General features: G+C 49.4%; 1 protein-coding gene across 2 annotated transcripts in view; it reads right to left on the bottom strand.

Annotated features, from left to right (window-relative positions):
- Window positions 1–1,302: 1,302 nt before the first annotated feature.
- TMEM51 (transmembrane protein 51) overlaps window positions 1,303–13,783 on the bottom strand; it is a 50,092-nt gene continuing 37,611 nt past the window's right edge. For both annotated transcript variants that reach the window (XM_067017021.1, XM_059045440.2), the window contains exons 2-4: window positions 9,599–9,673; window positions 4,564–5,112; window positions 1,303–2,457 (exon numbers count right to left, since the gene is read on the bottom strand). In XM_067017021.1, the coding sequence (XP_066873122.1) occupies window positions 2,052–2,457; window positions 4,564–4,901 (744 nt within the window). In that variant the 5' untranslated portion in view covers window positions 4,902–5,112; window positions 9,599–9,673 and the 3' untranslated portion in view covers window positions 1,303–2,051. The remainder of the gene's footprint in view (window positions 2,458–4,563; window positions 5,113–9,598; window positions 9,674–13,783) is intronic.

Below are 13,783 nucleotides of genomic sequence, written 5' to 3' on the forward strand. Positions count from 1 at the left end.
CACTGCAACGAAGAGTAGCCCCCGCTCGCCGCAGCTAGAGAAAGTCTGCGTGCAGCAACGAAGACCCAACGCAGTCAAAAATAAATTAAGTAAATAAAATAAATGTTTAAAAATGTATTTAAAAAAGGAGTCAATGAGTAGCAAGTCCAGCCCAGAGATACATGGAGAGGCACAGGCTGGCTCAGGGGTGAGCTGGGAGCAGACCAGGCCCCCGGGTATCCCAGGCCACCGAGCAGTTACCCGGTGCTCCGGTATTGCAGCTCCCTTTTTATAGATGGATTTACATAAGGAAATGAAAGGTTGGAATTTAGGCGCGGTTGCCAATTCTGATATAAGAAGGTGCTTGACTTCCTAATTGCCTCTCCTTCTCTCCCACAGGAGCTTTTAGGAAACATCAGGGCCTGAGAATGTGCTCTTCTAACCACCCTCCTAGCTACACAGACCCCCAGCAGCCCGCTCCACGCTTGCCAGGACCAGGAAGGGAACTTTTTTTTTTTTTTTTCTGGGCCGCGCCGCATGGCATGTGGAACTTCCCCGACCGGGGACTGAACCCGAGCCCCCCCGGCATTGGAAGCGAAGGGTCTTAACCACTGGACCACCAGGGAAGCCCCAGGAAGGGAACTTTGGACTCAGATTTGCCTTCCCAGACTCCCACTCCACAGTCAAGACCCTGACCCCAGACGTGCGTGGTCCTCTCCAGCCCAGCCTCAGCTGTCTGCCGTCCCCTGCATGTTCTCGTTTGCTGAATTTCTTTCTCTCTTGGGCTCCGCAGGTAGGCATTCTGCCCTCTCCACAAGGACACGCTCACTCTGCGATCATACAGCCCATCTGGGCCAGTTCTCAGGAGAAGAGCTGTCATAGGATGTTTAGACAGGCAGAGAGCTGCTGTCTAGATACCCAGAACTTTCTGTTGGGCGTGTGGGTTGACTGGGACAGTCTCAGCTCTTGGGAAGCACAGGTCCTCATTCAAAGTCTGAAAAAGCCCTTTGCACTGAGTGGCACGCTAGAGTGTTTAAGAACTCAGGCCCCGGAGGCCTAGGTTCAAATCCCAGCTCTCTCATGTCCTAGCGGTGTGACATGGGGCCCTTTAATTAACCTGATTCTTCATGAACTAACCCACAGGAAGTAATACCTGGCTTGGGTACAGTTGAAAATGGGATACATATGTGAGGTGCTTAGCACAGCGCCTGGCGTATACTAAGTGTTCAGGATATGTTAGCTAGTATTATTCTCATCAGTGAGATTTCTCCCTAAGCAAGTCAGTATTGGAAGAACTGCTAATGTAATTCAGTACCAAATGTGTGACATATAAAATATTTTATTACAAAAAGCTCAGTTGCAAGGCATTTTAGAAGGAACAGAGCATCCCAGACGGCTTTCCTTTTTCTGCCATTACACAGGAGAGACTAGCAAAGTCTACCAATTAAAACTAGGATCTTATGCATCCTCAGGCTCTGGGCCCTCAAAAGAACTGACGGCATCAGGGGCTCTGAGAACCCCACCTGGGTCTCACCCCACGGTAATCACCCAGCCTCTCATTCGGCTTAATTCACGAAACGGGCCCGTGTCCTTTCTATAAAAGCGGGTCATCTTTCCTACCCACAGTTCAGGATCCCGGGGGAAAAAGCGAAGGCATAACTTGTTTTCTTTTGGAAACAAAACAGTCCTAGTGGAAGCAAAACAAAACTGCAGTCTAAACCAGTTGATAGGGATCCTTTCCTAATTGGAACAAGGAGTGTCATCTCTGGCGGTTCAGAGTTGCGGAAGGACCAGGGGGCAGATGCCGGCGCCGTCCCTTGATGGGGTCACAGCATCACGAGATCCGAAGCAGCAGCTCTTTCCGACGCGCCTACTATGTGAGGTCCTGGGGGCTGCAGAGTCGCTCCTGAATCCCAGAACCCCTCACCCCCACCCCCACCCCCCCGGGCCCCGTCCAAATTGCTAAGTACACACCCGGCCCCTCCCCTTCTCAACGGTGGCTGAGTGGCTTCATCCGGGATCTGCTGGCGTGGAGGTTGAGTGACAGGAGGGAACACGCCCGGGAGGGGTCGTCAGTCCGGGGGCCGGGAGTTGGGGGCCTTCTCTTGGACCTCATCATACTGTGGCGGGGGAGTCAGAGGCTCGATGGACGGAGGAGGCACATTTTTGTCTGGCAGGTTGATCCTAAAGTCTTTGAGGTGAAGCTTTTCGGATTTTATCCTTCGAACTTTCAGCGGCTTCAGGCGTTTGGCCAACTTGGAGTTCTGCCTGTCGGGGGGGTTCCCCGGGCCGGTCTCCACGTCAGCCCTGGTTGTGGTGGGTCTCGTCTCATCCAGCCCCGTCAAGGACTCGTAGGAGGGGAGAGACATGCTCATCCTGGGGGTCTGGTCCGGTTCCCTCACTTCTGAGTAGTTTGTGCTCATTACTTCCTCATAGCTGGGGACATAGTACCTTGAGGAGGCCTCCTCCTCCTCTTGGCTGCAACACACCAAGCACAGACACGGGAGTGTTAGCCTGCGCTCAGGTCATTTCAAATCACAAACAGATGGACTCCAAATCCCATGTTGCCACTGGGACCACGTAGGCCAGCCTTGTAAATAACAAATGTGTCCAAGAGCTGATAAGAGCTAACACTTCAACTGTTGGCTATGAGCCAGGCCCTGTCCCAAGTACATATGAACCAATGTCATCTTCCCAATGACACTATGGGTTAGGTTCTATTAGTATACCCATTATACAGATGGGGAAGTGGATACATTGAGGTTAAGTGACTTGGTCATACCTTTAAGAAGTGGCAGGGCAGGAAATGAATGCCACATTCTCAACTACTACACCGTGTCATCTGGGAGTTAACCTCCCTTGCCTTTCAGCCTCACACTTAATAGCATGCTGGGTGGGCTATTCCGATGCCCAGCTGGGCATCCTTTGACCAAAGACAACATAAACATGCATGAAACAGCTGCAAATTTGAAGCAAAGTGGTTGTCCCTGGGTAGAGAAGGGATATCTGGAATGTAAAATTTACATGTATCTCAAATTATTCTGTAATTTTGTCTTCCACGTTCACCATTAGACTCAAAGGATAGGGTCCGGTCCTTAGCCTTAGTCTCATTTGACTGTTGAAAGAGAAAACCAAAAGGTCAGGGCAGTTTTTATACATTTATAGGGAGTAATGCCAATAGCCATTTTCCAGCACCCTACACTTGAACCTGTATAGGGGATAATGGCCAACATCAGAAACCTCACTGTTTGCCTGGGCTTTCCTCTCATCTCCTTTAGGAATGAACTCGTGAGCTCATAGCCAGGGTGGGTAATGATGGGTGACGGATTTCCTTCTTTGTTCTTTTCTCTATTTCCCAAGGTTTCTAGAATATGCCTGATTATCTTTTACCCTCAGAAAATCGGTTTAATTTTTCCAAAATAAAAACAACTCCCGTCCCACTATAAAGATATTCTTACTGAAAATTCAAATGACACAGAAAAAGCTAATGAAGAAGATAAAAACATCCGAAATTGTTCCACCCAGAGACAATCACTGTTAACATTCTGTTGTATACCTTGCCAGATCTTTCTCTGATTCCAGAGCTGCAACATTTCATGTGATGAAAACCTTTCCTAACATGCTGCGTTATATATAACCTCCTTTTCTCAATGTGGTGGATACGGACCCACATTAGCAAATATAGATCGGTGATGGCTGTGTAGAACTCCACTGAATGGGCAAGTCATACTTCAGCTCGACTGATGGATATTTAGGTCGTCTCCTGTCTTTGCTATTCTCAGCAATGCTCTGATAAACATATGAGCACAAAACCCTTTGCACTGGTGTGATTGTCTCCCGGAGACAAGCTCTTAGGAAGAGAACTGATAGGTGCACACGTCTTTCATGTGGCCTCTTCCTGTGAACACCCCCTCAGTAAGGTTATGTCAATCAACACTCTTGATGAGCAACCTACTTCCCTACAAATCTCCAACCCCGGGGGCGGTCTACCTGGGCCCATATGAAAGCCAAGGAATTACGATGCCTTTTTTTGGTTGTTTGCATTTCCTGACTAATGAGGTTGAACATCGACAGTGTGAATAACTATGAAATGCTTGTTTGTGTCCTTTGGCCATTTCCCTACTGATGTGTTCCTCTTTCATATTCATTTGTAAGGGCTCTTTTTATACCAGGGATATCAACCTTTATCCTATGTTCCCCAATTTACCACTGACCTTTTAAATCTGTTCGTGGCACCTTGGGGCAAAGAGAACACTGCATCCCAACCTTTGCAACTTAAAGCATCAACACACAGGACATTGGGGTAAATGGACAAGCTTCCAGTGTGCAGGCTCTGGCCACCCCGGGAGCCATGCAGATCCCCTGGAGGTGTCAAAATCTTGACACACCTGTAATCCATTCGAGCCACATTATTTGGGGAACTTTGGGGTCCAAGGACAAAGTTAGTTGTAAAATGATAAACTGTTTTACAGAAGCGTTAACGGGAGAAAGCCTCCTCGACTAAAACGTTCTCGCCATCGTTGAGCCCTGCGCGTGTGGGTGTGCGTGTCCATCTCCCATCCGGGGCGGGAGGCCAGGCCTCACCTGTCTTCCTCGTGGGCCTGAGGCTCGACCCCCGGGTGCTGGATGTGCGCCAGCTCCTCACCGCGCCGCTGCTTCCTCTTGTCACGGATACTCAGGCAGATGGAGAGAAGCAGCAGCATCACCCCGGCCCCGACCAGCACATAGGCTACGGAGAAGGTCTTGCTCTTGAGAATGCCGCTTCCTATCTCCGTCTTGTTCCCCTGAGCGGTTGGCTTTTCGGTAGCGCTGAACCCGGGGACCAGGTTCCACATGGCCATGATGACCCCAAGGACCAGCATCCCCAGGCCAATGGCAGTCAGCGCGTAGTGCGAGCCGTTGGCCTTGGACTGGGCCATCATGCCAGCGGGAGCGGGGCGAGGCCCGGGTTCAAAGAGGGAAAATAAATAAATAAAAAACAGCAGCACCAGCAGCACCGAAAACCCCTTAAACGCCTTGCGCTAAATCCCTAGCGCCACGCTAAAAAAAAGAGCAGCCAGACTCTCAAGGGATGGTTTCAAGCAAATGTGAGGCATCCCGCGTGGACAGCCGCGGCTGGTGGGGGGGGGGGGTCTGTAAGGCAAGCAGAGAGAGGAGAGAGGAAAATCAGTTCTGATTCCAAGCGGTCTGGTGAACACAGCGGCTGTGCTCCTGAAGGTGGGGAGAAGCAGGACTGAGTCACAGGCTCTTGCCGGGCTCGCCTCTGACGCATTCCAGAGGTCTTACGCGCTCCTGTTCCTTCTGTGGTCCGCCTACCCCAACCCGAAAAGGAAACGCGAGACCGTTCCCTGCAAGAGGCCGGAAAGGTCAGAGCTGCAGGTCGTTCAGACACTTTGTGGGATTTAATGCGGTGCAGTAAAGTCTCACCTCTTACCGGGTATGGCGAGGAGAGTGAAGGATGGCACGCCCGAGCCGTGATCAATGGTTGCGACAGAATCGCCCGGCTGGCCGGCACCGGTCAGTGATACGACCCGGTCCAACGGCCGACTGCGGACCCTCACCACCCTCCGGGGCTCCCTGCCGCCTGCAGCACAAAATCCAGGCTCCTTAGAATCATGCTTGTGGTCGGCTCAACCTGGCGCTGCCTCTCCCTTCCTTGCCCTCCTTCGCAAACCCCCTCCGGCGTTTCTGCCCTGCTCTGATCGCCGGGGCTCAGCTGCCCTTGTGTGTGTCCTGCGAGCCACCAGCAACTACCGTGGCAAGCCTCTCTCCTTCCATGACCACATCTTTTTCACTCTGCTCCTGGGACATAACAGGGTCCCCCCCCGCCAAATGTCTGCTGAATCAAACAGATGAAATGAACAGAGGCCAGATGAAGCTGTCCTGCAAGACACACTTCTTTTCAGCCCCACGGAGTTTTGCTTTTCTTAAAGGGGCAGAAGCCTGCACATCCTTCTTCTTAGCTGCTGTGCCCAGCTGGATGAGAAACCCTCTCCCGTGAAGCAGCTCAGAGACCTTGTGCTAAAGGCAGCGGTCAGCCATCCTGGGAGTCCCTAACCATTTGCTGGCTGCGAGAGGGAGCCAGATAAGCCAGTGACTTGAAGAGTTGAGTGTAGAACACTTTCAGGGGGCGGGGGGACCAGCGGGCAAGGCTCCTGGCTAATGACCCCTCAAATACGTCATTCCTGCCTAAGCAACTTTTGCAGAACAGTAAAACTTTACAGCTGTTTCGATGGGCATGGTCCTGTTTTCCATTCTGCATTCTTTCCGCTCCTTGCGAAAGGACGGCTAACCAGACCACGTGACAGCTGATGCTGCTGAGATATTTTCTCATCAAGCACTGGGCTCCATCTGAAACTGGCCACTTTGTTCAAAAATACTCTAAAAATAATTGGGATAACATCCTCTATCGGCTTGAAGTCAGCTCCCTCTCTCTCTCTGTTTTTATACCACTCAACAAATATTTCTTGTGCGTCTGCTAAGCAGTGTTAGGTGCTGGAGAAACACTGGTGAGCAAGTTAAGGATTAGAGGGGGGCTTCCAGGTCAGCAAGAAAACAGTCTACAGGGAATAACAAAGTGGGAAGAAAGTACAGGAACTGTGGCACTGGGCAGCTGGGTGTCTTAAGTCAGGCTGGAGGGCACATGGAAAGTCTCTGTGAGAGAAGCCCCACTTCACATAATAGGATTTACATCTGCCCCTGAATGCATTGGGCACATGTGTGTACATACATGCACACCCATGCATGTGTGCTGGTATATGACCATGCACATGTATGCACACAGAGCACTGAACAGGGAGCCCTGACTCCATCCTTTTTTTTTTTTTTTTTTTTTTTTTGCGGTACACGGGCCTCTCACTGCTGCGGCCTCTCCCGTTGCGGAGCACAGGCTCCGGACGCGCAGGCTCAGCGGCCGTGGCTCACGGGCCCAGCCGCTCCGCGGCATGTGGGATCTTCCCGGACCGGGGCGCGAACCCATGTTCCCTGCATCGGCAGGCGGACTCCCAACCACTGCGCCACCAGGGAAGCTCCCTGACTCCATCCTTACTGATTTTCCCCCAGGGCTGGTTGGGGCCGCGGGTGGTGAGAGGGGCAGCTCTGGCCTCTGTAGGCGCCTCTTCCCTTCATCCTGGGATTTCCTTGCCCAGATCTTGTTAAGCAACTGTCCACTCCTGCTGGAGACATTTGCAGCGAGACCAGCTGGGGACAGTCTACGGTACACACAAGGCTGTGTGTTTCTCACATCACTCACAGCCAGCAAAGGGAAGGAGGAGGGGTTTGGCAGCCCTAGGAATGCATCGGTCCTGCCAAATGGATTGGAGACAAGGCCAGACTTGGAGGGCTCCGTGGTGGAGAGGTGTAGCCCGAGCCTCGTGCTGGAAGCAGGAGAGATGAAGAAACCATTTACTGAGCACCTGCTCAGGGCCGGACAGGCAGGCTTCGTTCCCAGGAGGCTGACAGCCTGTTTATTAAACCAGTGATGGGGCCATGTTATCTCCCCCTGCTTCCTCTTCTCATTAATTCTCAATTCAAGCTTTGCCTTATGTGGTCACGTGAGTAAAACAGGTCCCCGATGAGAGACACGGGCAGAGATGAACATGTCAGAATTAACACATTTTTGGCCTGTTAAGTTGTCAATGACAGAAAACAGGCACTAATACTCAGTGTGGGTGAGGGTGTCGGGTGGGAAATTTCATACAATTTTTCTGGACGGCAAGTTTTGGCATTCGTGGATCAAAAGTTCCAAAAATGTTTATACCCTTAGGCTCCATTTAATTCCCACTTCTAAGAATTATGCACAGGGCAAGGCTTTATAGTAGTATACTATAGCTTTATAGTAGTGAGAAACTAGAAACTACTTAAATAGCCAATAATCTGGATTTGGCTAAATAAAATACGGTACATGCACTTATTCAATTATGGTCTCAAAGCAGCTAATGATACATTTTAAAGTCAAACAAGAGTATGTTCAGTGTGATTCTAATTTTAATAAAACTCCATACATGGGTCTGTATATATGAATATACAGGGGAAAGGGCTGAACGATCCCCTACTTATGTTAAAATTAAAAAGAGACAATATATTTTCCTGTATGCAAACATGTATGTAAAATCCCAGAAAAGGGGCACATTCCAAACTTGTGCCAAAGATTGCTTCTGGGGATGGAGGGGGCTTGGGAAGTGTAACTTTTACTCTATTTCTGTATTTTGAATTTTCTACCATCAGAATGTGTTGTCACAAGGCAACATAGCTCGGTAGTTAAGTGTGAGCTTTGGAACGAGGCTGCCTGGACTCTGAGCCTCACTTTGCACCTTCCCAGCTGAGTGACCTTGGACAAGTTACTTAACCTCTCTGTGCCTCAGTTTCCACAACTGTAAGATGGAGGTAAAAGCTCTCTAGGACGCACCTCATAGGGGAGTTACGATAAATAAAAAAGTAAATGGACCTAAAGTACCTAGAATAGTATGTGACCAGCACACGGTAAATTCTTACAGAAAGGTTTGTTATTTAATATTATCTAAAGCCTGCATTCTCAATGGGGTGAGATCACCCACAAGGGGGAAACAACTGGCTCTTGGGGATGGTGCGAAATAATCTTACCTGTTACAATAGTTTGTGGTCCTCCAGATACCCAGCATGTTGGCGGCATTAAAATGTCATGGGGCGGGGGTTGGGAGAGCATTACAAAAAGAAGGTCTGGGCTTCCCTGGTGGCGCAGTGGTTGAGAGTCCGCCTGCCGATGCGGGGGACACGGGTTCGTGCCCTGGTCCGGGAAGATCCCACATGCCGCGGAGCCGCTGGGCCTGTGAGCCATGGCCGCTGAGCCTGCGCGTCCGGAGCCTGTGCTCCGCAACGGGAGAGGCCACAACAGTGAGAGGCCCGCGTACCACAAAAAAAAAAAAAAAAAAAAAAAAAGGAAGAAGGTCTAAAAAGACTCCTCGGGGAAGGAACCATAGTCGGGGAAGAAAAGGTTGAGAGACACCAATGAATGAATTATATTAAATTTCAAAACACTCAAAATTATACAAACCATGATGTTTACAGTTATCTTCTCTGTGTGCTGGGATTAGAATGATTTTTTAAATTTTCTCTTTCTTTCTGGGAGGCTAAGAATTGGAAAACACAGAAATGTGTTGCTTTTCAAATAAGAAAATGAAATAAAGGTGTTTTTTTTTTGGGGGGGGGGTTCATGGCAGGGTTATGTGTCCAATGGTAGCTTAAAACTGTTCGTCGTTTCCACCCTCCCTCTGGAGACCAGGATCTCGACGGTTCACTGGGGTGTGGAGACCCAGTTCCCCGAGGTGCAGCTGGCAGCTGTTTATCTTGTTTCTGGCTTGTTGACCCACGTTATATTTAGCATGGTGTTCTTTCCCTTCCAAAAATAATGGAAAGAAGCTAATTTTGTGCTTAGAGGATTTGGACCACATAGTTTCCAAGATGTCCCGAAAACAGAGGAGCCTTGGTGAACAGCCTGGGGTCCCAGCTCAGCCGGGCTCACCTCTGCACCCATGAGTTGGATCCATCATGGCTCAGGTTCAAGGCAGCCCTAAGGGATAAGTGAGTGATCCTGTATCTGGGTTTTCAAGAAAACGGTGAACCAGTTAAGAGAGGCACCTACCTGTTGTTACCTAGGGAGCCTCCAGGCAGGCCTGGCAACAACTCTTCATGCTAAAATCTTGAGCTAAGGATCCACCTGTAAAAAACCAGAAATGCAGCTTTCTAAGTAGGCTGTGAGCATGTCAATTTGAGGTACTCCTGGGGGAGGCACGTGTTTGCTTTTTGGAGGGAAGGTACATGCAAAAAAAATTCAAGATTCTGTACCAAGAGTGGGGCTGCAGAAGGATGATGATATGGCAGCTACACTGACAAAATCTTTCCACGGTTTTCTCCATCTTACACAAGTGCTCCTGAGAGTAAAAGGAGGAGAAACACTCCCCAGGTCCTTTTATGAGGAATCTGTAATCTTGACCCCAAAAGCGACAAGGCAGGAGAGGAAAATGACAGGTCAATTTGATCTGCTAGCACAGAAACAAAAATCCTAAACAAAATATCAGCTAATGGAATCCAACATTTTTAAAAAAGGTTTACTCCAAGAATGTAGAGTTGATTCAACATTAGAAAATTGAAAAAAAAATTGAAAATTTCTCACGTCCCAGGAGAAAGGATAAACCACGACAGCAGCTGACTATGCAGTTATAGTCCAGCGGAGTACTACGCAGCAGAGAAAATGAATAAACTGCAGCTACATGCACCAGCGTGGCCCATCCTGACACATGTGAGGTTGAACAGGAAAGCAAATTGCAGAAGAACACACACAGCATGATTCTATAATATTTATATGAAGTTCAAAACCAGGCAATGTATTGCTTTATCTTTGTAATTATTAGGAAGAAAGGCAAAATTATAAACTAAAATTTAGGATAACAGTTATCTCCCTGGAGGAGTGAGAAATGGTGTTGGGGAGGAATAGTGAAGGGTACAAGGATGTGTATTAAATCATTTCTTAAACATCACATATATCTTATATATACTCTTTTGACTGGCTGGAATATTTTGCAATAGGAGATTCTGAAAGTCCGTCAATGTCTTTCCATAACTCTTAGCATAAAATCTGAACTCCTCTGCTGTGGCCTTCAAATCCCACCAGACTAGACTGGGCTCCTGCCTCTCTCATATCTTATCTCTTGGCTCACCAACCCTCTGTGGCTTCCTGTCTGTTTCGAGTCACACTAAGCCTATCCTGCCCCAGGGCCTTTGCACTTACTGTTCCTGATACCTGAAACTCTTCCACCTGTCTCTTTCGCTTGTCCACTTCTTTACTACTTCTGTCTCTCAGCTCAAATGCCACGTCCTCAGCAAGGATTTCCTTGACCACACTATAAATAATGTCCCCTCCCTCACCCAGCTACTCTCAAGCCCCATGCTTCGGTCCCTATGACATTCCTTCTCATGGATGGATGACATTAACTCAGTCTATGATCGTCTCGTTTTGCTTTCCTGTTACTTCCTTGTCTCCCCCACTGGAGTGTAAACTCCCTGAAAGTAAGTTCTCGTCTGCCTTGTTCACCTCTGTATGCCCAGTACCCAGCAGAGTGTGCCAAGACCATACCAGGTGCTTAATAACTATTTGTAGAATGAACGAATGACTATCTAGCGAGTTAAAAAGTTTAACTGATGTCCCATATCAATTAGGGGAAATGCCTAGTCCAAGGTTGGCACCGAGGAGGAGAGGATTAGATAGAGCTAATTTTCAGGATACCCAAATCTTGTGTCTGTATGCAGATGATTTGCCAGCAACATGGGAAAGGCACCCAGGTTAAATGTGACTTCCATTCTGACCCGAGATGGTGACTCTATCAATATTCCCTGGTGGGGTTTGAGGTTTCAGCTGGTCCCTGGTCTTCCCAGCACGTAGGTAAGCACCCAGAGCTTTGTTCCTCCAACCTGGGCAGCTGCTGTCTTTATTCCCGTACATCTTTGACCAAGTAAAGCCAGAGCCAGGGATCTCCCTGGGGACAGGGGAGGGGCTGTGCCTGGGGGGGGGGGGGGGAGTAATCACAGCTCTGACATCTGCGTGCTCACCCGGCTGAGCTGGCGGGGGCGGGGTGTTGGGGGTGGTCATTATCACCAGTCCACACTTGGATTAGAGTGTCTCTGTATAGACAGAGAGACAATATGAAGTCAATGATTTAAATAAAATCAAACGGCAGAAAACAGCACTGCTCTGGCTGAAACAGCACAGGGTTCCAAATGCTGATGGGCAAGGCTTCCCTTGCCCCGCTTCTCGCTGAATCCCAGCAATTCTCTGGGACGCAGTTTAGAAACCTGGGCTCTGATCTAGACCCTCACGTGGCCTTTGAGCTCTGCCCTGTGGCCCCCGAAGGCACAGTTCCAGAAGCGTCCAGCCCGGGCAGCTTTAGGGGGAGGAGATCTCGGCAGTCGGAGGTGTCTGGCAGCACAGCCGGCCCCCGTGACAAAGAGGCTCCTTGACCATCCTCCCCGAGCCCCAAACTCTTCCTGCCAAGCTGCATAATTGGGAAAGGGATCCCCAGCTCCATTCGCAGGAACCAGGCTGTGCTACATTCCCATCACAAAGGAAGAATTCAGTGGGGCCCTTTGGCCAAGTTTCAGCCCACAATCACTTTTGTCACCAAGTTCCAGTCCCATGCCACAGCGAAGGGGTGGGAGCGGGAGGAAAGGCTCTGAGTCACCGCTGCCGCTGCCCTTGTCCCATCTGGGAGTTTCAGGCTACCTCCCCAGGAGCCAAGGTCAAAGGGTGTCGGGTTCCTATTCTTTTAGAACAGGTTCTTGTAGACTGTGAACTCGGGAAAAAACGAAAGGCACTGTGCAAATGAGTCCTAAAGGTAGAGGAGAGAGGAGGGCTGCCTGAGCCAGACAGTGCTGATGGGAAAAAGAAAAAGAAAGGATATTAAGTAATCTGAGAGGCAGAGTAACGATGATCATAATAGGAACAGTTGAAGAAGGAATCAGGCACCCTTTCTAAAGGCATCTAATCTTCACAGACACCCTTCAGAGATGATTAGCCCCACTATATCTGAGTCTCCCAGAGGTTAAGTAATTTGCCCTGGGTCACACAGCTGTAAGCTGCAGATTCAAGTTTCACGATCAAATCTAGCTGACTTGGAAGCCCACCTCCTTTCCCTTGCACCACACCAGCCCCCCCGCAAGGCCAAGTCCCTGTGGGCCACTCCCTGGGTGGGGCACGCAGGCCAGAAATGGGCAACGCACAGTTCACCCCTGGAGATACTTCATCACCAAAGCATGAGGGGTAACGTATGTGCATTTCTTTTAAAATGACTTTTTAAAGAATTTGTTTCCAACAATTCCGGGGTCCCTACTGTGTGCCAGGGGCTTTGGGGGATACACAGATGTGTGAGACTACCTTTACAGTCCAGCAGGAAGACAGGTGATTCTTTCTTATAGAAGGGAAGTCAACACCAGGTGAGAGGGAACGTGTGTTGAATGCCGACTCTGTGCCAGGCCCTCTGTTGAGCTCCTTCCATGCATAATCATTTAATAGTTATTAGTTCTACCTAGGACAATGAGGTTCAGAGAGGCAAAGTAACTGGTCCAAGGTCACACAGCCAGGCAGGGGTAAGGTATGTCTGATTCTAAAGCCCATGCTTTGCACCCCTAAGCACTAAAACGGGGTACATAAAATGAGCCTACAGAGAGAGCTACCAATTCACTTTGAAGGGGGCAGGAAGGAGGATTAAAGCAGCAGCTTTGTAGGACCTAGAGGCACCTGTAACCTTTCCTTGGGCGGAGTCTGGGGGCAGGAGGAGATAAGGTGTCCCGTGGGAAGGGTTCAGCCTGGGAAAGTACACAGAGATGGGAGAGCAGATACCTCCCAGGATGCACCACTTCTTGCAGAGAAAAGAGCCAGCTTCCCCTCTGCAGTATAAGACATCAGTGAATTTTATAAGACCTGACGTCTCCAATCTCCTTGCTAATCCATTAAGTGTTGATGAAATTAAGGAAGCAAATTGAGGAAGGCAAATTCGAGTCTGAAGACTCCGGGAGCCCTAAACAGAAAGAGCAAGTTAGTTAACAAACCAGGTATCTTTTCTTCGGGAGCTTGACATGGTATCTTTCTCTAAGCAAGTGGCTGGCGTGTGACCCTACTTACAGGGCTGGCGCTGGGCACCCAATCTCGAGGGCTCCAGCCACACTCAGTATTTCTCGGGAAATGTGACATCTCCGTGTGTTCCCTGCCAGGATGGAGTCTGAGAGCTCCTGTCACCATCAAAGCGAGTCTGACACCTTGATCCTTCTCCAGGCT

The sequence above is a fragment of the Kogia breviceps genome, chromosome 1 (assembly GCF_026419965.1).
Source record: "Kogia breviceps isolate mKogBre1 chromosome 1, mKogBre1 haplotype 1, whole genome shotgun sequence".
Taxonomy (NCBI): Eukaryota; Metazoa; Chordata; class Mammalia; order Artiodactyla; family Physeteridae; genus Kogia; species Kogia breviceps.